Consider the following 27,881-nt stretch of genomic DNA (forward strand, 5'->3'; position numbering starts at 1 on the left):
ATCTTGAATTCTGTACGGGATTATGTTATTTTAAAATCTGAAGGATAATATCATAAGTCGGCATTGACTAGTTAAAAATTGAAAAGGATTATAACTTAGTCATAAATGTTTGTGTTTGTTCATTTTAAATGTAATTTGAGTTGGAAATTTAAGTTTAAGTTAAAAAATAATATACTATTATATAGGACCAATGATTCTATGTTTTGATACCAATATGATCATCCATTTTTTATTGTTAAAGGTAAATCCAAAAGATTGCACACGAATTCACGAACTCACGGAGAAAATTGGTTCATTTTATTTTGCTGTACTACACGACACACCCACACATCAATACTTCTGTTAGTAAACATTTAGTTCCCGAGGGAATAATCCGCATAAAGATCCCGTATATGTCTATTCGAACAACTTGTAGACTCATTATAGATGACATTTTGGCGTTGGGAATGGAATGTATGTAGTTCTTCACCAACTTTTGTTAAATATTTCAGTATAAAGTGGATAAAAAGCTTTGATACTTATATAACACGAAACTCTATTGCTTCTAGGCATCTACATCGATATCGGTATTGCCACGTTGTCAAGGAAATATTGTCACATCATTTCTTTAGCGTTGATATTTCTATTCAGTGTATTGTAACCAAATATTTTAAATAACCGACACCATTATGTTAAGTATGTGTTCCCAAAATTTCGAATGAGCATAACGAGATTCCGCAAATTTCTTAATATCAAAATACACGCAATTACTTTGATCATGAATTGAAAACTTCATGATTCATTCCTTCGCTAAGAAACAGAAATGTTCTTAATATAATTTTTTTATAAAAAAAAATCACAGAGGAGGTGATAAAGACATTATATGACTTCAATGTATGATTTTTTCTGATGTTTATGTGCATACATGTATGTGCTGCGGGAGTAATACGTGTATCTGATAGAAATACAAAGTAAAGTCTCAACCGTGACAATGATGTTACACCGGTTTTTCTGTAAGATTTGAATTTTAGATGAAATTGTTCATTTTGTCAAATTTCTTTTTGCAGGGCTTTGGGATAGGATAAAGTTTTACAAATACGTTACTTTCTTTTTAGAGAAAAAAACATAATAAAACATCCTTTTCCATATTCTGATATACCTCATGGTTGTAATGTCCGGTAAGCCACGATGGGATAATATGATACATTCAGATAATGTATATGTATTATATGTAAGTAATGTCACTACTTCTTTCCGTGTTTTATTTATATAAATATACTATGGGACTGTTTAACTCACAAAGAATTATTTTCATGTAACATGTGTTAGTACAATGGGGGAGAAGATATCAAGGGAGCAATCATAAACCATAAGTCGTAGACGAACAACACTATGACCATAAAAATGACGAGCGATAAATAACAGACTACACAGTAAACTCCAAAAAAATATATTAGTTACTAAAGTAGTATAGAAAACACGTTTCATATTATAAAAAATAACTGCTAAGAAATAACTACTGGAAGGACCATTTATAAGACAACGGAAGTAGACACAATACATAACGAAACATTTAATACTATATGTATAAGAAAAATGGTGTCTTAAACTGATCTATTAATTTCATTAGCAGAATTGAATATGAAAAAAGTCAACAGTTTGACTTTTCGTCCCCGAGGGAAAGAGGTTCATCAGAACAGTAGTCAGTACTCTTCTGCTGACATGAGATTTACTTGATGTGGTCATTTACGGCACGCGATCATTTCATGAAAAGTTATAATTCGATACATTCAGGTTTTCTTCGACTAGGTAAAGATGACATTTGTTTTTGAATTTTTTATTCCATTGCTCTTGAACTTTTGAAATAATGTAGCTCCATCGCCCTTTAGGTGTACTAAATTGTAAAGTATATTTGATGTCTTCTCTTTGATATTTCGATAGACTTATCAATTTCGTTACGTAGATCTAAATAAAAATAAACAACATAAGATAATGTATTTATGAATTCCAAAAATATAAATAATATGTAGAGACAATAGTATACATATAGGTAAAACTTTAATGTTTGTGTTTATTTGCTGTCCATTTAGCAAAGTAAAGTAACAGTTGATTAAGCTGCTACTGTCAAACCAAAATAGTCTTTTGATCTAACCTTAAATTTCTTACACACTTTGATAGTTTGCCCTATATTGTTATGGATGCAATTTCAAAACAACTAGAAACTATAACATAAAATCACCAAATTAATATTATTACGAAAACTACAAAAAAAAGGAAGGAATACATATAATGATAAAAAATGTACATTATTTACTGATCATTATTTCGCACGAACCGTCAACCATTGCCAACTCCCTCGAATTAAAGGAGCCAATTAACTCTCTAAGGCCAGCCTTTGTAGGCAAACAATCGACTGTTGCCATAAACACTTGATTGCTAGGTACAATACTGAAAAGAAAAACGTTAGTATTTAAACAAATAGCAATTGATATGTAAATGGTAAAAATTATTTTTTAAATAGACTAAATTAAATTAAGAAATAATGATTGACAATTCCAATGTTTCTATTCAAGACAATTCTAATATCTCTATGAAGACAATTCCAATGTTTCTATGAAGATCAGGATGAACTAGAAAAATGATGGTATAGTTATTTTGTCTAGTCTAAAATGTAGTGATATAAACAAATTAGAATAATTTAACACTTTTGTTGGGCGCAATAGGATTTACGGTCAACAAAAATAAACATTTACACCGTGTATGAATGGTTTGTTATCCTCTGTTCAAAAACATTTGGGAATTTCCTATAATCAAATTAAACTGTTTTCCATTCTATTATCAAAGCTCTGTTCAAAATTTCAAGAGACCCAAACACTTCAGTTATTGATACATTGATATACATTTTGCTAAGTACAAATTAGTTGCGATGAATTTGACCATTGATAACCACAAGATAGTCTTCCTGTCACAACTTCTTTCAAAGATGATTAAAATAGCAATAGTAGTAGATAGAATTAGCAAATTAGGCTGTTGGATGCTATCAATGTCAGCAATATTTTCCAACAATTTGTACAAAAACAATACCTGCCACTCAGTTATCCACATTTCAGTGAGTGCTTGAATCTCATATATCATTTGTGAATTTGAGATTTACAAACAAAAACAAGATTATCATATTGACACCGACGAACTCAAATGTATGACAAATGTGATAATTCACCTTTCAATGTATTAGTTGTAACATACCCACTTTCCCGTCGTATGGCTTTTGCATAACTCAATTAATACGTTACGCTCTTACATCTTAAAATTAAACAAACCAAACTATACTAATGATCCTGACAATAAAAGCTCAAACAAAGTTACAAGTATATATATGGGAAAGAAAGACTAAATTCGTACTACATAAGTTTTACGAAAAAATTGACCGATACGATGTGTCTGTGTCTCACCTCCAAAAACATGTTTTCGCGGACTTCGATCTTAAGATGTCAGAATAGTTTTCCGATCTTTAAATTTACCGATTTATGTCATATTCCTGATTGTGAAAGTTTGATTAAGTGTGGAAGATGCATTCATAGCAGGAGATGCTTACCATGTCGACGCACCCAATCTTGCTCCTTTTGGAATCCCTCATTTCCTTTACCTTGTTTTGTATCTTACTAATGAATGTATCAGATTTGATCAACTAATAACTACTAGAAGTAATTGCCCTAGTATCTTGTACCATGTATGCTATACAAATGTTTCATCTTTTTGAAAAATTCTAGGATAAAATACATGTAAAGAATACTCTCCCTCGTATCAACAAACAGTTCTTACCTTTGAGGAAGTACTTGGGTTTTTGTTAAGCCAATACCTTCGACCGTTAATTCGCAATCAGTCAGAGCACATGGAAGTGGGTTTGTAAATGATACTTCTGCTTTCATCATTTTGCCAATCTTTCCGTTGTCTGGTATCTATGTTAAAAGTACCAGCACAAAATTAGTATATTCCGCCTTTTCGCCTGATTTTTATATAGAAAGAAGTCTTTGTATAATACATTCAACTTTCTGTAGCTGATAGACGGTATGTTATGAACGTATATACACAGAAGTAATTAGTGTAACTAAGTCTCACAAAGGAGGTCTCCTTTGGCCTACATACATATATAATCCCGGGGACTCATCTTATACAGTCGGGGGCAAAATTTCAAGTTTCAAGGTATTTAAACATTCTTGGCTTTGATGTTTTTTAGTTTGAGTGTTCATGGTGAATGTAAATCCACAAAAGCACTATAAGCGCATCAGATAATGATTCTGGATGATTAATTTCCTGGGAAAATAACCAGATGTCTGAGAAAAATGTAATGCTAGTCCTTAATTTTCAACACAACTTGTAGGGGCAATTTTGAAAATTGATGAGGAATGCTCCAGTCTGAATTATTATTTAATACATCATGACATGTCAAACAAGACAAAATAGGTTTTTGGGTTGGTATGTCAACCATTTTCAGGATATTTGAAATTTCTCACATGGCTTTGGTTATGCAATTTGACATGCCAAACAAGAAAAGTTATTGTTAAGAGGAGGGTATCGTAAACATTTTCAAGATATTAGAATATTGTCAAATTGCTGGATGCATTGATAACCCTTTGAAACTCATCTTACACGCCACTGGATTGTATTATTATGTAGAAAATGTACAACATTTTTCATTTATTATATTATCTATATATATAAGATAAAAGTTTGTTTTCGACTTATAAGTTTGAATATCTCTTCGGTGTCCTTCGTCTTTCTTCTATTATAATTTTTGGGTAATTGAAAAATAATTTTAAACGTCATTGTCATAGGTGACCATTGACTTTTATACCCTTAAGTAGGTCATATGGTCAAATCATAATCACTGAAGACCTATTACTCACTGTGCTGAAGTTCTTACCATTAAAACATTATGATAAGATTTTCCATTCACGTTCTTTGAAAAAATATTGAAAAAACGGAACTCCAAATTAAATTCAAAAAAGGGGAATGTTCATAAAAACTGATGATATAAAAAGTTAGACTTTGTCAGATAACGGAAATAATAGAAAACATCTGTCATATTCCTTATTTGGTAGAAGAAAATTAAAATGGTCGGTTTAACCTGGTTTTATAGTCAAATCTACCACTTGTATGACAGATGCTTATCATGTTTAAAGTTCTGCTACATTGACAAAATTTGGTGAGAAAAACGATACAGACAGTATTTCCCATCCATCTTTTCAACCTGAAAAGTACCCTTAAATAGACCTCTATTCCCAATCAAATCTCATTATGCACAACTAGCCATTCAAGTATAGCTCATTGTAGAGCCTTGATTACATCCGACTTGCTGTTTCTAAAATAATACTGCAGACAAATGCAGATGCTAATGGAACCCGGAATAATATAACAAGAGGAGGAAGGACTGATTAAAACAATAAGTCCCCAAACTTAGTTTAGGAGACTGTTATATTAGTATTATTGTTTTCATCCGTATATATATACCTTGATCGTAAGGTCTGGTTTGATCAGGCGGAATGTATCTTGATCGACATACGTTTGGTTCGTCTCGAGGACTTGACACATGCATGACATTTCCATATGACACTGATCAACCAGCTTGTTATAGTATTCATCAAATGTCACCTTCAGACTCAATTCTTTACCTAAAAATGGATAACTAATAAATTTAGAAATATCATAACATTTGCGTTCAGCTTAGTCTGCTACTTTATATAAAGAATTTGAAAGCTAATACTAAATATATGTTATTTTACCTTGTTTGTTTGTTAGTTAGTTCACTAAGGTTTGAAGAAATTTTTCAAATATTTGTAAAATTTTGTAGCGTTTTGTTGGACTGTTTAAGAAGTAGTATGATTTTTGGAAACTATATTTTATACTCGTTAATCAATTGCACCTTCCAATTTTGTCCATTATACAGATCGAGAAACACATTCATTACGCAAAGGTACTCTGTTACATCAACCCTCATTCTTAAAATAAAATAATCACTCAACTCACTTTTATTAGCTCCTATTTTCTTTTTTTCAATAACTAATTTTTTCACACGTTTAGCTGTAATCCCGGTATAGAACATACTACTTGTATGTATACAACCAGAAAAGGTCCGTGTCTCGCTGCTATTATTGGTAATCTTCAAGCTAATCTCAAAATCTTTGCCATATGGATCTGTTTCTTTCTTCAGCAATTCAAATTGTACATCCTACATTGAAATATGTACTGTTCTAGACGGTTATATAACTATACGATATACAAGTGCGCTCATTTTCTGTCGTTTGTGCTTTCATGTGAAACACTGTTACTCTGCACAAACGTGAAACATTTACTCGGAACTAAAAAAAAAAACCCAAAAACATGTAACTGAGTAAAAATTCACATGTTTTAATTAATGATTTTGTACGGCTAAGTCTTGATTTTTCAATAATATATTCATGACTGTTCAGCGGATTAAGTTTTTAGGCAGAGTTGACCGATTCTGATTTTGCTTCATTATACAGCCTTGGTTTGGTTTCAGAGCGCTCTTTTTGTATTTAGTCCTATTTGATTGAGTGTTATTGATGAAAATTTTACAGGTTTATCTTACCCCATTTTGTACGCTTTTGAAATGATTTGTACACACAAGAAACCGGTGTATTATAAAAAGATGATAGTACAAATGCTTTTAGTGATTTTGTTATAAAGTTGAACAAGAATGTAAACCAGTGAAGGAAAAAAATTATGTTTTTTGTTAATTGTGTAACCCCTTGGAAGACGGAAGCATAATGCTTTGGTTGTATTTCTATTTCTGGTTCTAATGTCATTTTGTCCGGGCTTAAACCTGCTTTGTCTTTTGATTTTTACTATTGATATTTGGCTTATAACCATAAGATAATGTGATGAAATTCATCATGACTTTTTGGTGATCTTGATTGATATTTTGGGGCATTTTTCATATTAAGCAATTAGGTACATCAACTTAAAACAATGTGTAATATACCATTAAAGATGTTAAATGACATTCATCTTAAGAATATGTTCAGTGAAATATTATATATAGGACCTTTCAAGCGCAACTTAGGGTTTGGCCCAGGTGTTGTACCGAACCCCCCATATTTCAAAAATGTTAAAGATCTCAAAAATTATTCAGATCTCTACCCTTTAACCCTTTACATATTCTTACTAGCCCCTATAGGACCTTTATAGTGCACCATAGGGTTTTGTCTGCGGACGACAAACCACGCTCTTTTAACAATTATAGTAAAATATTTTGATCACTGAAAAGATCCTGTATATTATGAATTACCATAAGACTTTTACAGTGTACAATAGGTTTAGTTCTTTGGAGCCTGGACACATGCCTTATTATACCATTATTAGTTTAGATATCTCCTTAACTGTTCGGACCTTCATCCTTAAACCATATAAGTGCACTATGGATTGTCCCGGGGTGGGGGTGTTCATGATACGTCCGTCATATTTAAGACCTCCCCTCATTATTCATGCATAGTCCTATTTGACACGATAATCCCTTTCCAGTACTAAAAAGTGTTGTTGTGCCTTTCCTTTAGCAGAATGGCATCTGTCAATGACGCAAATAATTTGTGATGGGCCCGTAAAAGAGTTCAAATATTTAAAACATTAGATACTAATTATAAATTATAATATCATTAATAAAGCGCATACCATAGGTTTGCCTTCTTCATGGTAGATACCTTTCCTAGTAGATACTTGATTGGCGTTTATGACAGCTGTTCTTTCTTCAATCGAACCTTTTAAACAATGAGATAAATACTGGGTTGATAACTAAAGAAAGAAGTTGTGTACAATTACCATTCATCATCAATTATGAAAATATATAGCAAACTGCTTCTGATTCATTTCAATATAAAAGATACATTTGTTTTAAAAAACTATAATTGTTCTTATAGTCGTGTTTCTTTTTATTTACGTAAATCTTTACGTGGGTTGGTATTTGTGCATCCAGCTATCGGGGTTTTGGCTTTGAGCATTCCTGGTACAGGTGGGCCCAGAGGTGCAATTCGGACGCAAGAGGTTTTTAAAGTATTACTTTCATTTTGTGTACCCTTGTATATATATTTAACTTAATTTGTCCTTTATTAACTCGGATTAACTATCAATTGCAATAACGTTTTTTGCTGGCATCTTTGTCATATTTATTTGTTTGTTTGTTTGATTTTTTTAGTCAGTTTTTATGAAATTCAAGCTTTCTGCTTTGATCTTTGAGTTCTGTTTTTTTTTTTTATACTTTTAATGAACAAAGATGTATGTGCAACACTAAAGTAGAACTGTCTTAGATTCCAATAAATCTAAGAACTAAGTGAACTATAAATGTCTGTATACGTTAATATAGGGCGTGTTAACGTAGGATTTGTGTATTGTAACGGTACATAGGTATATATCCCATCCAAGTACAATCAGTAGGTTATATCAATTTCAAAGATAAATTTATTTGAATAAACTTAAGGTGTCCTTGAATAACATAGATGCATCTGATTTGCAATAAAGGGGCGTGCTACTAGTAAATCAAGTCTGAAAGGACGAGCTGTTAGTAGCTCACACCTTTAATATCAATCAGGTACACTACATGGTTAGTGGAATAGACCAAGCATTTCATGTTTCAGGAAAGAGAAACAACCTTCACAGCAAGATTTTATAATTTCCATAATATTTGATCATGTAAGACGTAAGTATTGTTTTTCTCGTTTTGTTTTTCCAAAATATACCGTATGTTTTAAAGAAAATTCGAACTGATGACATGGAAAATATTGTTATAACATGTATTTTAGATGTCAACTCATCGCATTTACTCATCCATGCACAAAAGTTAAAATCTTAATTTTCTTCATTAAAGGCTACAGTCGCATTTGTAGGTACTGTCTTCTTACCTATAAAGAACATATTTTAAAAGTTTAAAAGTGTTCAAATATTTTTCTTTATTAATCACCTCAGAAATGCTAGCGTTTTGTTTTACAGTCTTTGTTCTCTTTAAACATGTAATTCTTGTTTTGTACAATAACTAATAATAGATCGATGATGTTGGTGTCAGATAAGCTTTAAAGATCTGAGTACATGCGCCTTAAAGGGAAAATGCACCAACCATTTCACAAAGATACTTATTGGAATTAGAATCAATGCTATATGATAATTAACTGATAAGCATGCACCTATCATAAAGCTGCAATTATAACATGGATTTTCAGGAAGATAACATATCATCGTCATATTGAATATACCCCGACTATTACTAGATCAAAATGTTCTGTCAGATTTTTAAAGTAATTAGTTTGAGCTGACCGGGAAACGAACCAATCGATGCGACCCCGCTATCACGAAAACTCTAATTCAGCTAATTTTGGAAAAGAAACGTTTTGTTAGATTTCATTTAATAACAAATATATATTTGATGTCTGCATAATAATTGGCTTTCTATAAGATTTTGATTCATTACTAACCACGGCACTATAATTCTGTTCAAGTAAATCTAGTGAATATTCATTCTCGATAATGATACTAGTTTTTATCGATTATTTATTTTATTTATTTTTCTTTCTGAGATGTTTTATACTTTAGTTAATTCTGCATTGATAGAACACACATACAAAGCGTGTTTAATAAAATAGCTTACTAAAGGTAGTATTTAAAAATGTTATACATAAGTATGCCTCATAGATCTTCATGGTTATTTTTTAACATGTAAACTGATAACTATAAGGAGGTTAATATTTTACAAACATTGAACCTCAAAGTCCGATTGCATATTACTACCGTCTTTGGCTATTTAACAGTTGTTTGACAGTAGCTTTTCTAACAAATAACTTCCTAAAACATGATATATGTTTTACCTTCTGGATGTTTGTACTGATTGGTTACATCTTCACGATACCTATCATCGCAGAAATATTCCTTTTTTCCCACTGGTTTCCCTATTGGGAGTTTTGTACTAATTCGTATGCCTATGCTGGAATTAAATATGATAAATGTTAAACGAACACGACTAAAACATTAATTTGTGTATAAAATGTGAGTCATTGTAATGTGTTTTGCCCTGCCATTAGATTAATTATTGGAAGTTTTGAATCCCGATTCTCCTTTCATATCATATAATCCCGACAATTGATAATCTCTAGTAATGTTATATTTCCTTTATACTGTCGTCTTTTTCATTCAAAAGATTTTTTGTTTGCTTTATACCATAATCGATGTTTATTCAAACGAATGTTAGATTGGGCACTTTGTGTTTCCAACGTAATTTATACATCAACTATTAAATGCGAACACATGAATTGTCACTACAATTTCCCCCGTTAGCATACAGTTTTTAGAATTGAATAGTTTTACGATTTGAAATCACTGGTAGCTTGCATTCTTTTCATACGGAAGAAAGAGCGGCTGATACTGGCAGATTTTCAACATAACCACTTCTTCTTTCAAAGAAGGCAACATTGGTAGAGAAAGTTTTGTTATAAAAGTTGTCTCCAATATTTTCTTGGTCTTCCAAAAAAATATGCTTGGTGGTATATTTTTCAAATTGTTTCGAACTAAGGAGGACACATTTTTTTTCATTTCTGGATGATTGCTGATGGCAAGATATGTCCCCTTTCTAGTTGTTTAGGGAAGCGGAGCTAGACAAAATTTTGATATCAGAAAGGTTGTCTCCAATATTCAAAATATGGTCTTCTAAAACTTATGATTGGTGTTTTTGGAAAAACTTTCAGGTTGTATGGGGAAGCGGAGCTAGAAAAAATTTTGTTATCATAAAAGTTGTCTCCATTATTCAAAATATGGTCTTCTAAAACATATGATTGGTGGTTATGGATAACTTTTTAGGAATAATAATGTATATTTTTCCAATTGTTTAAAACTATGAAGGACACATTCTTCTTATATCTGGATGATTGCTGAGTGCAAGATATGTCAGGTGAGCTCCTCGATGATTGTTTTAATTCCAACTGTTTTGATACAATTGACCCTGACGAGTCTGGTGTAGACGAAAAGCGATTCTGGCGTAGCAAATTATAAGCCTGGTTTCTTTGGTAAATTTTTTAAACAACCACTGGTCGATGCCATTAGTGGTGGACGTTTCGTGTCCAGGTGTATCACCAGCAAAGTAGTTCGCACTTTTCTGTTGACAGGATATGTCATGGAAACGTTTATTTTCTGTAAATCTACTGTTTGTCAAATATTAATTTATTAAAGGTTTTCTAACCCTAGACATAGATTGCCATAGCCGTACTTGGCACAGCGTTTCGGAGTTTTTGGGGTTTTAAATGCATTTCAAATTCGTATTTGATTTGGCTTCCAATTGTTTTGGTTCGAGCAATACCGATATGTCTGATGTCAAGCGTAGCAAATGATCAGCCTCGTATCTTTGATGATGTTTTATTCACACTATAGAGGTGCACAAATGTCAATTTTGAAAACAGTCTGACGTTTTAAACTTTGGGAAATTCTCACGTTTTTTTATAAATTTTGTCCACTGAAACGTTAGCAACGGCTTTACTTAAAAGATATAGGATTTTCATCAACATTGTAGTATATGCATGACATCTGGTATCAAAGCATCGTATTTGATAAGGTTGTTGTTCACGTTGAAATACTTATTGAAAGATTTATGAAAATGTGTTTATTTTAGTAACATTGCTCATCGTCATGTAATAAAATTTAGAGATAACTGTATTGTATTTGAAGCTTTGCGGACGTCCATCGGTAGTTTTACTGTCGCAAATTTAGTTTACCTGGCGACGCGTAGCATTATTCTAATGCAAAATAAACAATTCATTCAATTTTAGTAATTATTTTAGTGTAATTTTTTCATTAAACGAAAATTCCGCGAAATGATGTTATCTTCTTAAGTGCCTAAACTAGGTGACGTCATAGGTATGCTTCCGGCATCAAACGTAAACACCGGGCGTTTTCTGGCTTCTTGTCCGCTTTAAAATGTAATAAAATTTGATAAAAAGAAGATTTCTAGGTGCAAAATGTGAGTTTTTTTTATTATTATTGGAGAAATTACATCTCAATAGAGGGTCTCAATACATTCCGGAATTCAAAATGTCGGCTTCCTTAGTTACAGACAGGGAGATAAAGAATTTTACGCTTATTGTCATCCAATCAGAACCATTGATATAAAAAATAATTGCATTAGAATTCTTCTTTATCTTTGGCATAAAATGTTTTGGGTTTGAGCGTTCCTGAGGTTAAACCAGACAATTTCCTTGGTCTGACCAAAGTTATATAGTGTTATTTTCATTTTCAATAGCCATTACTTGATACCACACAAGTTCCCTAAAACAAATTGTATCATAATTTAAAATATTTAACGTCATAATTAAAAAGAGATTGTTGCATGAAGTCCAAAGATTATTCGGAGACAGATCTAGGGACATTCGTAGACTAAATACCGAAAAGGTTAAATACGTCTACTGTATACTGTTTTTACTTTTTCTTTAACGTTTGAAGGCGAATGCATATTTTTAAACCCAACTTTTATATGTGATGACTTTTATCTGACAGTCTTTTACAACATACATTTTTCTTTTTTTATTATTGTTTTTTAATTAAGGAACCAGCAACCATATATTTTTTGAAAAAAGCAAAATAATAGTTACTTTAAAATTGATGATATACATGTTCATGTTGCTTCACTGTTCTTATAAAATTATCTTTATGAAACAAATTGAAACAAATTATCATAAAAGAATAATTTTGTCCTGATGACTTTTGGAAAATTAATTGGTTTTGATGCCACCTACCTATTTTTGCTTAGCTTAATTTTTGTGACATCCCCAAATTCATCCATTTTCCATTTTATTCTGTCAGCGTTCAACTCAGCGAAGATAAATGGTGTATCATAGGGAAGGTAGACCTCGCCGCTTTTGATTGCCGCTAATGGTGCAGGTCCACATCGATAAATACCTGATTTAGTGAAATAAAAATTAAAGTAAAATATAAGCAATATATTAATATCAATGGCAACAAAACAGTATGATTTTATGTAAATAACCATCATCCGTTTTTATCAAATTTACTGTTCTACTTAAAAAAAAGTAATGCACTGACAATTTTCTTTTCATTTATCAGCTTTGAGTACAGTTTTAAATTTAGAAAGATATATCAATGGCTTACATAAAGTTTTTCAATATATTAAAATTTCTTTACAAAATCCACAAGATATATCTCATGTTGTAAAATATTTCAGAGTTATTCAGAAGAAAGCAAAATTTATACAATCTAGACCTTGTTTATTTTAAATCATAAATGAAAAATGAACATCTGAGATCAACGTCAATGAGTATATAACTGAAAAGCACACGGTAACTAGAAATATAAATCTAAAGATCACCATGCGGTCTCCAATGCCCGATCAACAAGTATTCATTATATTGTAAGCTATCCTAATGGGTGGCATCAAGTATATCAAACGTTAGAAATTCAGCACTGACGACGAATATATGGAAAGCATACATATATTTCTGACGAAAAGCCACACAAAAACTTGATTCAGGGATATTTCTTAACCCTAGGCCGATTATTTTGACCAGTGAACAAACGTGAGATACAAATAAAAGTGGCAAAATAATCAATAAAGAAAAAGTTAAACCATACAGGTATAACAAAATATTCACATACATGTACTACAAAATAAAAACAACAATTAAAGATACAGTATCAACTGATGTTCGCAGCTATTTAAAGCAATACCTATCAACAAGAATGAAAAATATATTTAACTCACCATCACTGGCTTCTTGTTCTGTACCATCTATAGCTTGCCATCCGCCGTAGCCTTTTGGCAGATCTGGTCTTGCCATCCATACATCGTTCCAAACATGGAAATTCCTTCAATTACAAAAACGAATAGAAAATTGAAACATATCGTGTCTATATTTGCGCTATCCGAAATCATTTTGTTGAGAAGACCATCTGTACTTCATAAGTAGTAAAATTGGTACCGTTAATGTTATGTGTTACAAAACAAACATTCGGAACTAGTCAATTAATATGAGTCTGAAAAAATCGTGTTATCCGACCACACTCTGGAATGTCTGAATATGAATAATTGTAGTCTGGTTAAAGTAGATACTACTATGGGGTGGTTAACGACATTGCATTGACTACTTAATTTGAAGGTCAAGCACGGTCGGTTTCTGAAAGTAGATGTGTGTTTTCCGACATCTTGTATTGTAAAATAGCAGAACACAATCGGTTTTGATTTTTAATGAAATATGCACATTTTGAGACAGGAGTGCAATAGATTTGTAATATCTTTCATTAAAATTAAAAAAAATTATGCGATTCATTTCATTATTACACATGGTATTACAAATAAAACATATTTTTTTGGTTTGTTTTTTTGCAAGTTCTGATAATATAAAAATAAGAAGATTTGGTATGATTGCCAATGAGACAACTCTCGACAAGAGACTGATAAAATCCTTGTTTAGCCCACTTCCAAATTCAAATGTTGTAACTCTATACATGTAGCCAGGGCCATAAGAAAAAGGTGTCATTTTGAGTCTGTCATATATATTATGTTGCCTAGCAACGCTTGAAATGGTGGTGGTGAAATTAGGGAATAAGTGAAAAATACAGACTAATTTCTTTATTATTTCGATTTATTCTTCATTGAGGTTATACACGAGTCAATTAACAATGCAATGAAAATACTGTTTGCCAAAATACTGTAACTTCTGCCTAGCAACTAATATGTATATATTGTTTAATTCTGTCATTATCAAGCATATTCTGGTTGAAAGTCTTGACCATTACTGATACAACATAATTTTTTAATGATCGTAATCTATGTATTAATGGTAAATTATTTAGTCAACGATTTCGTTACCACAAATTACTTTAAAACCTTTACTACCTTATTTCATTGATACAAATATTTTTTTTGGAAGTTTGGCTGTAGAAAACTGATTAAAAAGAGATCGTAAATTCTTATTGTTACGGTGATGTTGTTTATCGAGCATGTAAATTTATTTACGACCCTTGTAAAATTATTGATCCGTTAAATAAACTATCCAAAAGGTTAACAATTAAAAACTGTAATTAGATCTTTAGATATTGTTTTGATCGGTAAAATATTGATTTTGTTATCCATTGATTACAACCCATCTAAATATTATTGTTATACACCTAGGAACCTTCACGGTCCTACATATTTTCGTTTTGTTGTTACACTATTTTCCTAGGATAAGGGAGGGTTGGGCGCCTAAAAACATGTTCAACTTACAAATGTTTAGTCGAGCTGATTCGTGCATATTTTTAGAAGAATTTTGGGTTTGATGATAAAATTATGAAACTTTGCACAATTGTAGATATATATTTGGTAGTCAATTTATGCTATGGACCACTCTGAAAAAACCAATATGGCGACCATTTCCGAGATGTCTGCCAATCAGCCCTAATTTCACAACCATGTATAAATTAAAGCAAATATTGTTCAAACCAAATCTTTTAAAAACATAAAAAATGTACTCCTACGTTTCTAGTAAGTCATGACGTTATATTAGACTTTTTATTTTTTTCAAAATGGCGGAAAATTTCAAAATGGCCCTCAAAAAGTGAAAATGAACAAATCTAAGACAAGACTAAGTAACATCTGAGTCACAAATGATAAATAATATGGTCCACTTCTCCTTACCACAATCCTTTTATCCTCCTCGAATTGTGGTAACATCAAGATAATTAATAAATACAACTTATCACCAAATTTCTACTTGCACGAGTGCTACCAGTTGGCCAGAAACTACACACCCTTACGGAACACCTGCGTCGACCCCTAGTTTTGATAAAAAGGGATTGGTGTTGTTTATGCTTTCAATGTTCTGTTTTTTGCTTTTTATTGTTCAATGTCTGTGTTGTCAACTAGTGAAAGTCTCGTTTATCCATCGTACAAGCATGGAAAACATTATTTCATTTCAAACGTTTACATTCGGTCAAGTTTTAGATAATTTACATGTACCAACGGTTTTTACATGTTTTCAAAATTTTGTGATTCTAAGGATTAGAAAAGAGACATTTACAAATCCACTATAATATGATATATGGCTAATTACTGGTAATGACTCATCAATTTATTTAAACAAGAGCAACTAGGTTAGTGTCACTTGTTGAACAGGAACTGCTGACCCTTCTTGATCACCTGAGATCATCCCCGGTTTTTAGTGCGGTTTGTGTTGCTCTATTCTAATATTTTGGTGTAGTGATTTCTGGTTTTGTTGTCCTAATGATTTTTGAGTGCCTAAGTATCTTTTCCATCCTTTTTGTCATCTATAAAACAATAACATATATTCACAGCAGATTTCACAATGCCATTTAGTCTTTGCCCCACTCACTACCATATGTTAAACAGGACCGTACAGAACATCATTGTTCTCGCATATTTTCATCTACCGTGACATCCGTTTTATATCTGTCAACCACATTTTATTAGCTCATTAACAAATTCTGATACTTTTGTGATAAATGTCCAATAGGATATATGCCATCCACATTCACCCGAAGTAGCACTCTGGGTAAAAGACCAAAACATCCCCCGCCTAAAAGCTTTCACATGCTTTGAGATTGTTGTGTGTTTGCTTTAAAACCGTTCCTGTTGTAGAACATCATGTGGATTACCTGACCACGTTATATTATTTCAAAGGTGGATTGAAACTTGTTAATTCCTATGGCAATTTCTAGACAAAACACTATTAAATACTGTAGTTGTGCAATATTGATGGTCATTCTGCTTGCCTCACCTTCTCCTTTTACAAGTGTGTAATTCTACTCATGGGTTTGATCTACATTTACTTTTCACATAATGTTTACAACACTTAAATTCTAAAGTTGAATGACAAAATATCGCGCACAGGTCGAAAAATGCAAAGAACCAATGAATAAACAGAATAATGGAATCTTATACACCTAGAAGGAACATTTTCTTAATGATCTCACATCCAAATGTCCAGTTTAATCTTTAACGTTACAGATCTAGACCAGTTGTGGTTAAGTTGACTCTCAATATCCCTCTTATTACTCCATTCTTCTCACCAGGGTCTCGTTCCTCAGTATAAATTATGTCAGGATCTTTGCATAAGAATGAGAAGTACACATTCTGTAACCTCATGGAAATGTCTTGTTCAGGATGCATTAGAGCCTCTAAAAGAATCTGGTGTTCGTTAAGTACTATGTTTCCTTGATTGAACACTTGTTCAGACACTGTTTTCTAACCAATCTCATAAGGTTATCAACGATATAGACATAAAAACAAAACTACTCTTTGTTCTACACATATATGTTTGCCCAGTTCCACGGTTCCGATTTTGCAAAAGCAAAAAACGATTGATCACAAGTGATAATTGATACATCATGATGTCTTGGAAACAATTACTGTGACTTGACTATAGGTGTTGCTGTTTACCTTTACCTATTGTTCAACCAGATTGTATAATTGACAATACAATTGGGACATTTAAATTGATCAGTTGGTATTGTTAAGAGTTGACAATAGGTAATCACTCACGCATTTACAGTCTACCTTGATGCTGTCCCATCACTTTACCTGTTCAATTGTCACTTTTTTGAAAAACTTATCTATGTGGCATTTAGGTTTCAAGTTTTATCTTTGTGAAATAACATAACATGCCTACAGTTTAAATAAGTATATATGGTATGAAAAAAGCTAGAATATGGCCACAATATGCAAAATTATTCCATGTTCTAATATTTGCTAAAGATTGCAGATTTGTTCTTAATAGAATTTCCTCATGTTTTTCTTTAGAGAATCCTAAAATAAGTAAAGGGAATACACAATGTAATTACAGTCTTTTTCATTGAAATGAATGTATTCCTTGAAGTAATTGGCCATACAATTTACAGAGAAACACAACATTCAGAAGAAAAAGGAGATATTTTTATTTTACTGTCCTTTCAAATTTCAAGAGTGAGCAAGCCAGAACAAGAATATATATATATATGTGGTTTTTTTCTTGCAGAGTATTAACTTGCATGTCATATAATGCACTACATTTCCTTTGGATGTTTTCATATTCAAATACTATGATTGCTTGGATTTCTTTTATATTGTTGAAAAAGACCTCTTTTATCTCATTCGCTCTTTCTAATGGGAGATAACTCAAAAGATTTATATTTTACTTTCGTGGAAATCTTAATTATTTTATAATTTACATAATTTTCCAGGATTAAAAACACCAGAACATATGTGTGCATTCCGTCGTTTAGACATTTGTTCAATACTTATTGACACGAGCCTTATACAAAGTGTTCATGCATAGTGAAATATAAAAAAATAATAGTTATGAATAAACTGGTTTATTAATTTATTTATTGACACTGATATTTGATATCCCAGCCAGTATTCGAGTTTTCACTATTTGAAGTAATGCTATTTGAAGTAATTTTTGAACTATTTTCCTAATTCTATTAACTTGTTGGAATATTTTCTTACTTTTTTTTATCACTAGATTTTTTTTCTATATCCACAGTATTCTGTTTAACTTCCCATGATATATATATCCCAATAAAACAGACACAGAGTCTTTATATTAGATCCAGAATTTTGTAATTTTTTATCATTTCCAATATCACATTGAAAATAATTGTCCTCACTTTACAAATTTTTTGGAGTATTTTATTTATATTTTACACTTTATCACTTGATTTTACTTTATCTACAGTATTCAGGTTTTATTTCATTTCCCATGATATATGTCCCAATTTAACAATATTAGATCGATAACTTTATAATGATTATTTCCAATATCACATTAAAATTGTTATCCTCACGTAATGATTTTTTTGGAATATTTTACTTTTATTATTCACTTTAGCACTTAAGATTTGACTATATCCACTGTATTCACATTTTATTTCAATTCCATGATACATATCCCATTTAAACAGGTGAATCATCTTCATATTAGATCCAGAACTTTATAATGATTATTTCCAAAATCACATTTTTTTTTTTTTTTTTAAACATTTAAAGACACAGAAACATGTTGGTTGAACTTATTTCTCCTACTTGGGTTCAAGTTTTGAATTTTTTTAATTTTTAGATTAACTAAATCATAACTTATAAAAAGTGAGTTTCCTTGAGTGATCAGTTTTTTTTAGCACAAAAATCCTAAATGATATCAAAGAAAAACACTGCAAGTATAATCCAAAATTATTTTGGCTTTTACATGTACATCATCATGTGAAAGCCACACAAAACATTTTGAATGAATTATTTTCTCCTTGTTACATTCATGACAATCCATTCAAAGTCACATTTTACTAGTAAGAAGCAAAATTAAATGCATCTATGAATTGAATTCAAATGAAATAAATCCCAATATTTTATGCAAATTGATTTCAATAGATTTCAAACACTGCGAATAAAAATCCATAATGAAAAATTGGAAGGGACATATGAAGAAACACAAAACATATTCATCTGAAAACTAAAACTGAAAACACCTGAATAGCTATTTCTTGTTTCACTGACAACTGGACAATACTATTTCTAAGGGTTAAAAATTTAAAGATTCATTAATTATGTAAAAACAGTTTTAATTTTCATACATATTAAAATGCAGTTCTGAAAAAATTTTGACTGATTTAACTCATCTATATCAGTATATTCGGGGCTTAAAACAATGAAAACCAATAATATTTTCTTCCCTATCAATTTTATAATGAGTAACCCTAGGTGAAGAAAAACTTCAGGAAAAAGGCATGCTGTAAGGTTGGGTTAGGTGAATAAAAATCAGTACAGGTAGCATCAAGGTAGTCTCAACTCTTAACAACACCAACTGGTCAATTTAAATGTCCCAATTGTATTGTCAATTTTACAATCTGGTTGAACAAAAGGTAAATGTAAACAGCAACACCTATAGTCAAGTCACAGTAATACATTGCTGGATAGTATTCATGGAATGTCGAATCGTTGTGACAGATTTGATCTATTCCTGAAACATTGGTCAATTCACACTGATATGGAAAGTCGGGTGACCATTGTCTTGGCTCCCGACACATTTAATGTTTTCAGTATTATCTGCTTCAAGCCATCTTTGTTATCATTTTGTTAACTTATTTATACCATGTAAGGATAGAGTTGCAAAACTGACTAATTATACCAGGTTGGTATACATGTATTTCTGGTTAGACAATTGACAGAGTGTATGTCCATAAACGGTTATTATGTAAGTATGAAACGCATTGTTGTATTTGGTTAGTATTAAGGATATGTCTTTTTCTATAGTGAAATATAAACTAAGTTATAGCAATAATACGAACAGTTGTGCTGGCGTATAATGTATTTGTTAAAGTACCAGATATTCAAAGGGAAATACATATATAAGGTTATGACGAATTTGCCAAGTTAGACTAAGAAAATGCTGAAATATTGAACTATGTAATATGTAACGACTCTTCAGCAGTAGTTGAACTCTTGTTGTTGTCAATATTGTAAATGGCTGCTGTTGTAAAACCACCAGATTTCGCGGGAGGAACCGCATATTCATTGTTGAATGTTTCATAAATGGAATCTTCTAGTACTGTAGATAAATGGATAATTGGATCATTCGAAACGATAAACGTAAACAGTACATTTTGTCATTTAGTACCTCCTTTTCTGGTCCTAGCATCAAGTTGAAGGCCATATATCCATTCAGAGATGGTTTTAGTTCAGTTGAATGTAATGTTAAAGAAGAAAAGAGAAATAAAACAGAAGTAACTTTGAAATGGATAACGTCATAGTTGCCTCAATGGAATAATTCGACTGCATCTAATATTTGGCAAAACGATTATCAACTAATGTTTTAGTGACTGTTGAAAAGACTTTTGTCTCAATCATGTCTTTTTGAAATACCTGCATGTGCAGCTTTTTCAAGTATCGCTGTCATTCAAACAGATTGTTGCAACACCAAAATAATCACTAAACAGAAGAAGAATACACCTGGCTTGTTTTTTGTATTTTTTTGTATTTGTTTTTTTTTTTTTTTTTTTTTTTTTTTTTTTACAATGATAATTGATTTGTTGGTCTAAAGCTGTTACAATTACCTTGTTGCTACAGCTTTTACGAACTAGGTACCCTGATAAATTAATATCTTTAAGAACAGGATGACTTTATAATTGATAGTTAATTACATAATTTAATACATACATATATATATATATAAATGCAAATCATCTAAATTGGTAATAACGTTTTTTTTTCGGATTAGACCTTTACTTTTCCATCCTTATACAGTCTGATACATACTTTACTCGTTTAGAAAAATCGTGCGTGTGTCCAGTGTGATCAGATAATCATAACCTGACATGATTGAAGGATATAGTGTTTGTGTTGATCTTATTAGTTATGGATTATAATCAAAAGGTAAGGTATTGTTAATTGCCTGGCAAGTCTGAGATTACTTCAATTTTAAGATCATCACTATGTCCTCTTCCAGTTGAACACAGACAGAGAAAACTGTTCGAATCGAGAAGTATACCTTCTATTTAAGTCTAGCTTAAATATTGGAATAACGCCAGTGTCTATACGTGATCCCTCGTTGTAGACAACTGTTCTGCAAGAATGGTACCGTACGATTTTCTATACTTTCCTCACAAATCTTTTGGTGTTTAGTTTTAGTATATATATGTGGCATACATTTGGTATTATACATGTTATAGGACACTTTGTTTTACTGAACGTACGTCAAAACAAAACACTATGTAACCTTCTATAAGGGTATTTTGTTGATTTTAGTATCTTATGGCGGGCAAAATTATGTATCATATGAATAATTTTCATATTAACAAAAACATGTTGTTCAATGTAGCAAAGCGCTTAATAATGTTGAAATGTACCATTTAAGCAAATATTTGTAATGCTTTTTAAATTTGGTGCGTCCAAACCGCTGTTCTGGTTACACCTTCATTAGGAACGGTAAAAATCAAAATATTGAAACTCAAGAATGAATTAATTCTTGATGAGCTATATAATGTGAGTAAAAGAGGCTAAAAGGAATACCCTAACAGTCTAAAGTTAACTTCGCCTGAGGGAGTTGAAACCTTAGATTCCTAATAATTTCTAATTGATCAAAGGAGAATGTATTAATCATGTCAGTACCAAAGCAGTCTATCGAGCTTATGGTATCATTAGGGGCCAATAGTCCGTCAGCAGCGTAGTAAAACCAGTGCTAGGAAATTATAATATTTTATAAATTATGTGCGTCCGAAGACATAAAAATAGTAGCCAAAACATTTCAATAATTGATACAAAGGAATAGACAAATGAGCGAGGTAATTTTAATCACATGCAATCTCATGTTTAACTTACCAAACCTTTTCTGTAATTAGATCTTCTATTGGTTCTCCGGATACATCAACGAAAGTGTCAATAGAAATAGAACCATCATTGTCATGTGCAGATTTGAAATTTGTCACACTTCTAACTGGTATACCCAGGGTTCTACAAACTGTTGATAAAGTTAATACAAAAACGAAGAAACTGTAGTGCTATTTGTATTTCGTTAGCATGCATATTGAAGAATGTACATGTTTTTGTTTCCTTCTGTTTGGAATTGGGAGTAGGAGGGTAAATGGACAGCATTGTGTAAGTTAAGAATATATTAATAAATAGAACGAAATGAAAATAACACTTTATTGTATTTGTATAAAGAGCAGTATTTTGTATTTACCTTCATCAGGAACCCTCAAAGCCAAGACTGTATAAGTACCGAATCCAATTTGCCGCATGGAATTGGAACGTTAGTTTCTTATAAGTTAATAAATCTCGAAACGGACAATAAAAGAAAATATGATATAACTCCTATCAGAACCGAAGAGCTACTGAGCTGAACTATTAATTGGACCATGAAACACTGTCTTGTGCAAAAAATTTTAACCAAATTAATAGAAAATATTACCAAATTATAATTAATCTTAACGGAACTTTTCTGAAATACGATCAATATCTAAGATCCCTTCTAGAATGTATTTACAATATTCACAAAAAGGGTTGCATAATGCAATCACCGTGTTTGTGTATCTCTGTGTGTACATTACTTTTATTTCACATTACGTACCTTCGTATAAAAGAGATGTTTGAAAGCTGTACTGAAACGTTGTGCCGTGGTTGTATCGTGTAAGCGATATTTAGATCTTTCGGGAAGTAACTTCCTAACTGAGGAAAATATTAATTTTTAATACCCATTGAGCATTGCAATTTGCGTCATTTTCAGAGCAAGTAGGGACCAACTTTACAATGAATTGTGTGGAACTTAGTTCACGAAGTATATGTATTATTATGGTTGGTGTAAAAGAAAGCAAAATGTCATTGTTTAAGGTTTTTAGTAGTTACCAAGCACTAGCAGGCGACCATTTTCCTTTACAAATAAAGTTGTAAATTAATCTCAATACTGCAATATTGATAAGGTATACCAATATCGTCCCTTAGTATCCTGCGTCCACTGTAGGCGAATGACGACATTGAAATAACTGATTTTGTCGACACATCCTATCTCGCTCTGTTAGGCGATTCTTTCCGTTTTGTTTGTTACATTGATTTGTATCTTTTTAGTGGATTTATTAAATTTGAAACATCAGTACACAGTTGTTGGCGTAATTGTTATTAACGATAGGTAAATTTCAAATGTTTACGTCAGAGTTCATTTTTGGTGTACTCTTTTACGCAGTGAAATTTCTACCTCGAAAAAACGCACAAGCACTAATAATTACACAAATAACCGTTTAGTTTTTAAATTACATTTAAAGAAAACGTGAAACCTACGCAGTGAAATTTCTACCTCGAAAAACCGCACAAGCACTAAGAATTATACAAATAACCGATTAGTTTTTAAATTACATTTAAAGAAAACGTGAAATCAAAGTATATTTATTTCAACTCGCTAAGAAACGGGAGATAGAATCCGTGTTTTGCTATTTTTGTCCAGGCCCTTAAACTCGAAAAAAATTAAAAATATATTTTCTGGAAATGTACGTTTATTGAATTATGTATACTAACCTTACTTCACTGCCACGAAAACTAATAAAGAGAGGTTTCAACTTACGAGTTGTAGTAACACCAGAGAAAACCCAGCATTGTCCGAAACACACAGGCTCTTTGGTTTGATAATATTCTTGCAAGATGGCAATACTTCCAACCCAATGCCAAGGTGTCTTTCCGCCGTCGAAGTTATCTGTCCAGTTACCGACTAGAACACCATTTTCGTCTGCTTTGTTAACCTGCCAACACAAGATTTTGGTTGAAATTTGGCAGGTCTGAACTTACTTAAATATTTAAATTCAGCAAATGTTAGTCAAAATTAATTTTTGAATAAGGCTATTCAAATACGATGCATAATTTGAGAATTGTTTCGAAAAAAATGTAGACCGAAAATAATACTGAAGTAAATTTTAGGAATGTTACCGCAATTTTTGTATTAGAGCAGAGCAGATAACGACAATATTGGCTTGAAATCTTGAATAAAGAGATTTGAATTTAATTTTACAATGTAATGGAATATCTTGTCCTGTCGTCTTTCTAAGTCTTATATACTGAACAAAAGAAAGGAATGGAACTCGTATGAAAGTAAGAAGACGTTGTATAATTGCCAATGAAACAAATCTCCACCTGAGACCAAATGACATTGAAGTTAACAACTATAACTCACCGTACGGCCTTCAACAATGAACAAAACCCATTACGCATAGTCAGCTATAAAAGGCCCCCAGAAAACTAATGGCCTGATTTATGTAAAAAAACAATGAACGAAATACAAATATGCTATACAGCAACAAACGACAACCACTGAAATACAGGCTCCTGGTTTGGGATAGGCACATACTGAATGTGGCCGAGTTAAACATGTCAGCGGGCACCCAACCCACCCATTAAACTGAAACAGTGGTGTAACAGTACAACATATGAACAAATTATAGCAATCAGTTGAAAAGGGCTTAACTCGTCATATCTATACAAAGCAGAAAAACAAGTAACAAAAACACAGATCGGACGTGGCAGGGTATTTATACATTCCTACAACAAAAAAGACACTAATTACTGTAACAGATCTGCGAGTACTCACAGTTACTGACAGTAAGTTCAGAGCCAATAACAACTAATAAAATAATTATGTATCTAAGACTAAAATATTAATCAGCACACATCCAACGTCCAATGGATTTAGTGTAAAGACGTCATTAACAGTCAGAGAAAAACATGACCTTGTGACATAATCTGTAATAGTACATGCAGTTTAAAGAACATGTAATTATTGTATTTGTGTAGAAATCATTCAGCGACATCCCTAATTAAAATGTTTTTAATTTTAGTGGCAATCCTCTTAACGACATATTCACAAACATGATGGTGTGGCTACTTAGGGCATAACCTCCATTGGGGGTTCCAGAAATTACCACAAGTTCTTGCAATATCAATATTATGCGTCTATTTTTTTGTTCAAAATATAGAGAGGCATATTTGACAATTCTGAAACAACAAAAATGGGGAGAATAATAAAAAAAAACCATAACTTGAGTAAAGGAGAGAACACCATGACAAAAATAAATGACGAATAGCAATAACAACTCACAAAGCATCAGATTAAACGTTCATCAACACCAATCCAACAAATATCTGAAATTAAACAGTATGTGATCTACCTCGATTTTGTCATCTCAGTACAAGAATCTATGATAAACGAGACGATTTTAATTTTGAAATTATAAATTCCCCCACCTTAGCAGCAATATACCAACTTCAACTGCATATGGGGTATACATTTCCCAACTCATTCGGTATTCAAGAGCTTGCAGCTGCTACTCAGACTTTATAAAAGGTCACCAGTGTCTGAGAAGAAAGTTGACGAACCAAGGTTATGTTAAATAATGTCTCGTCCTTTTTCTAAAAAAAAAATCATCGGAAGATACCAAGACCTTGTTGATAAATATTCCGTATCAACTTCACAAACAGTTCACGATGGTCTTGAAGTATATATTATAGATACGTTGTTTATCATCTTAACTGCGTGTTATATTGTTCTTTTTATTGGCTTTTTATATTTTCAACCTTTACTGTTTAGTTCATGTTTTGTGATATACTTTTGGCGTTGATCGGTTTTTATACATCCCGCCATTTTGTTCTTGTGCTATTGTCATTTTTTTGTATTCTTGTCTTTCATTTCTGCTCATGTGCTTTGTCTATAGAGTGTATGTATGACAATTAGTTTTTCTTTGTTGACAGAGTGGTTGTCTTTATAATGATTAAGATTATAACACAATGTTGACTGCTATACCTAATATGTCGGTTTGTTTTGCTCACACATTGTTGTCAGTATAATGGAATTCAACGTGACTGTTGTACAAGTGAGAGGTTTAGCTAGCTATAAAACCAGGTTTAATCCACGATTTTCTACATAAGGAAATGCCTGTACAAAGTCAGGAATATGAGTTGTTTCACATTCGTTTGATGTGTTAGGGCTTTTTATTTTGCCATTTGATCCGGGACTTTCCGTTTTGAACTTTCCTTGAAGTTCGGTATTTTGTTATTTTAATTTCTACTATTGTCACACATCGAGTTGTTTTTAGCAAACAAACATTCAGTGATTAGTCACATTCTGGAATGTCACAATAGAGGATGATAAGAAGATGGGATTGTGACTACGACAAGTGAACATATCCTTGGTCATCGGTGACTAAGATATTCTATTGAAGTCAACAAAATCATGATAACGTATGTAATCTGTTGAATTGACCCTCTATAGAAATCAATCAAATTAACCCAGGAAGCACATGGTATCCTGTGTCGACACTTTAATTACCAACAGTTAACTGATTTCTCTGTTCATATTTATATCTTACATCTCCCTCTTTTTGAGATACCTACATATCAACAGAGAAAGATATGAGGTTCATGTTAATCAGAAAGAATATCATATAGTCAGTATAAGTGTATTATTTAGAATTTGATGATTGTCTTTACATACCACTGCTGATATTTTTCTTGACATTTTGACTGGATCGCCCCTAGCAGACCAGAGAGTTACATTTCTATCTAGCAGATACATGGCACAATCAAGAATATTTTCTTCAAACTTGTAAATGAAGAAATTCAAAATAAAATAAATAAACAAACAAATACTACCAGATTGCACTGCCGGTTTAAATCCTAATAAAAAAAAATTAAGTACACATTTAAAATTCAGTTGCGCTATTTTAGCTTGGATTATTAGCTATAGAATTTGAATTAAATCTATTTGATTTTTTGATAAATGAATAATGGTGAAACATTATTCTTTACATGATATAATAAAGATACAGTATGCGGATAGTAGTTGCCCAAAGACAAAAGCTGTTTTATGCATAATCGAGTATAAAATAATATCGTCTCATTTTTCTTCAAATACTGCTTAAGATCAACTTGATCATAAAATATGCTGAATGAAATGTTTTCAATTCTTAAATTATTTGGTTAAGATTACTTATGTAAAGATGTATTTAAACGTTTACATATCGTATTATATCATTTAATTACGTTTACCTGTCCAAAGTTCCATTTTTGTCCATGTATTTCGTGTTTTTCTCCAGTATAGATTCTACCCTTGTCATTTAAGATATACTCATTTAACAATTCTTGTTCAGGAAGATATACCTGGTCGTCTATAAAAAATAAAAGAAATTACATTAGCAATTCTGGGTGATCATCTTAAACGAGCAAACATGCCAGCGGAGCTCAAAAGCTAATAACCCTGATCTTTTGGTATAGATAAACAGGGGAATATAATAAAGGATTATTCAAACTCATAAATCGAAGACAGACTGACAACGACATGTGTATTGTGAGGTAAATCTTTTTTTGCTAAAGAAAACTAAATACAATCTTCGCTTCAAAAAAG

General features: G+C 31.7%; 1 protein-coding gene across 2 annotated transcripts; it reads right to left on the bottom strand.

Annotated features, from left to right (window-relative positions):
* Nucleotides 1-1,964: 1,964 nt before the first annotated feature.
* Nucleotides 1,965-27,644, bottom strand: LOC127702317 (annulin-like). Of its 2 annotated transcripts, XM_052206460.1 has the most exons (12): nucleotides 27,527-27,644; nucleotides 26,973-27,040; nucleotides 24,057-24,231; nucleotides 22,325-22,463; nucleotides 13,742-13,845; nucleotides 12,759-12,921; nucleotides 9,849-9,964; nucleotides 7,669-7,754; nucleotides 6,007-6,208; nucleotides 5,491-5,651; nucleotides 3,802-3,938; nucleotides 1,965-2,427 (listed from the first exon to the last, which is right to left on the bottom strand). In XM_052206460.1, exons 1-12 carry the CDS (start codon nucleotides 27,540-27,542, stop codon nucleotides 2,286-2,288), a joined length of 1,509 nt encoding a protein of 502 aa, XP_052062420.1. In that variant the 5' UTR covers nucleotides 27,543-27,644; the 3' UTR covers nucleotides 1,965-2,285. The 2 variants fall into 2 exon arrangements, with proteins under 2 accessions (XP_052062420.1, XP_052062421.1); XM_052206461.1 differs by lacking the exons at nucleotides 1,965-2,427; nucleotides 3,802-3,938; nucleotides 5,491-5,651; nucleotides 6,007-6,208 and adding an exon at nucleotides 6,220-6,338.
* Nucleotides 27,645-27,881: the final 237 nt, after the last annotated feature.

This window comes from Mytilus californianus, unplaced genomic scaffold, assembly GCF_021869535.1.
Source record: "Mytilus californianus isolate M0D057914Y unplaced genomic scaffold, xbMytCali1.0.p SCAF_5, whole genome shotgun sequence".
NCBI classification, from domain to species: Eukaryota; Metazoa; Mollusca; class Bivalvia; order Mytilida; family Mytilidae; genus Mytilus; species Mytilus californianus.

Coding starts and splice junctions, on each gene's coding strand:
- LOC127702317 (XM_052206460.1), bottom strand. Junction 22,464..24,056: donor CTCTGGTGTTACTACAACTC/GTAAGTTGAAAC, acceptor CTTTATCAACAG/TTTGTAGAACCCTGGGTATA. Junction 13,846..22,324: donor CTAATTACAGAAAAGGTTTG/GTAAGTTAAACA, acceptor TTGTAATTGAAG/GAATTTCCATGTTTGGAACG.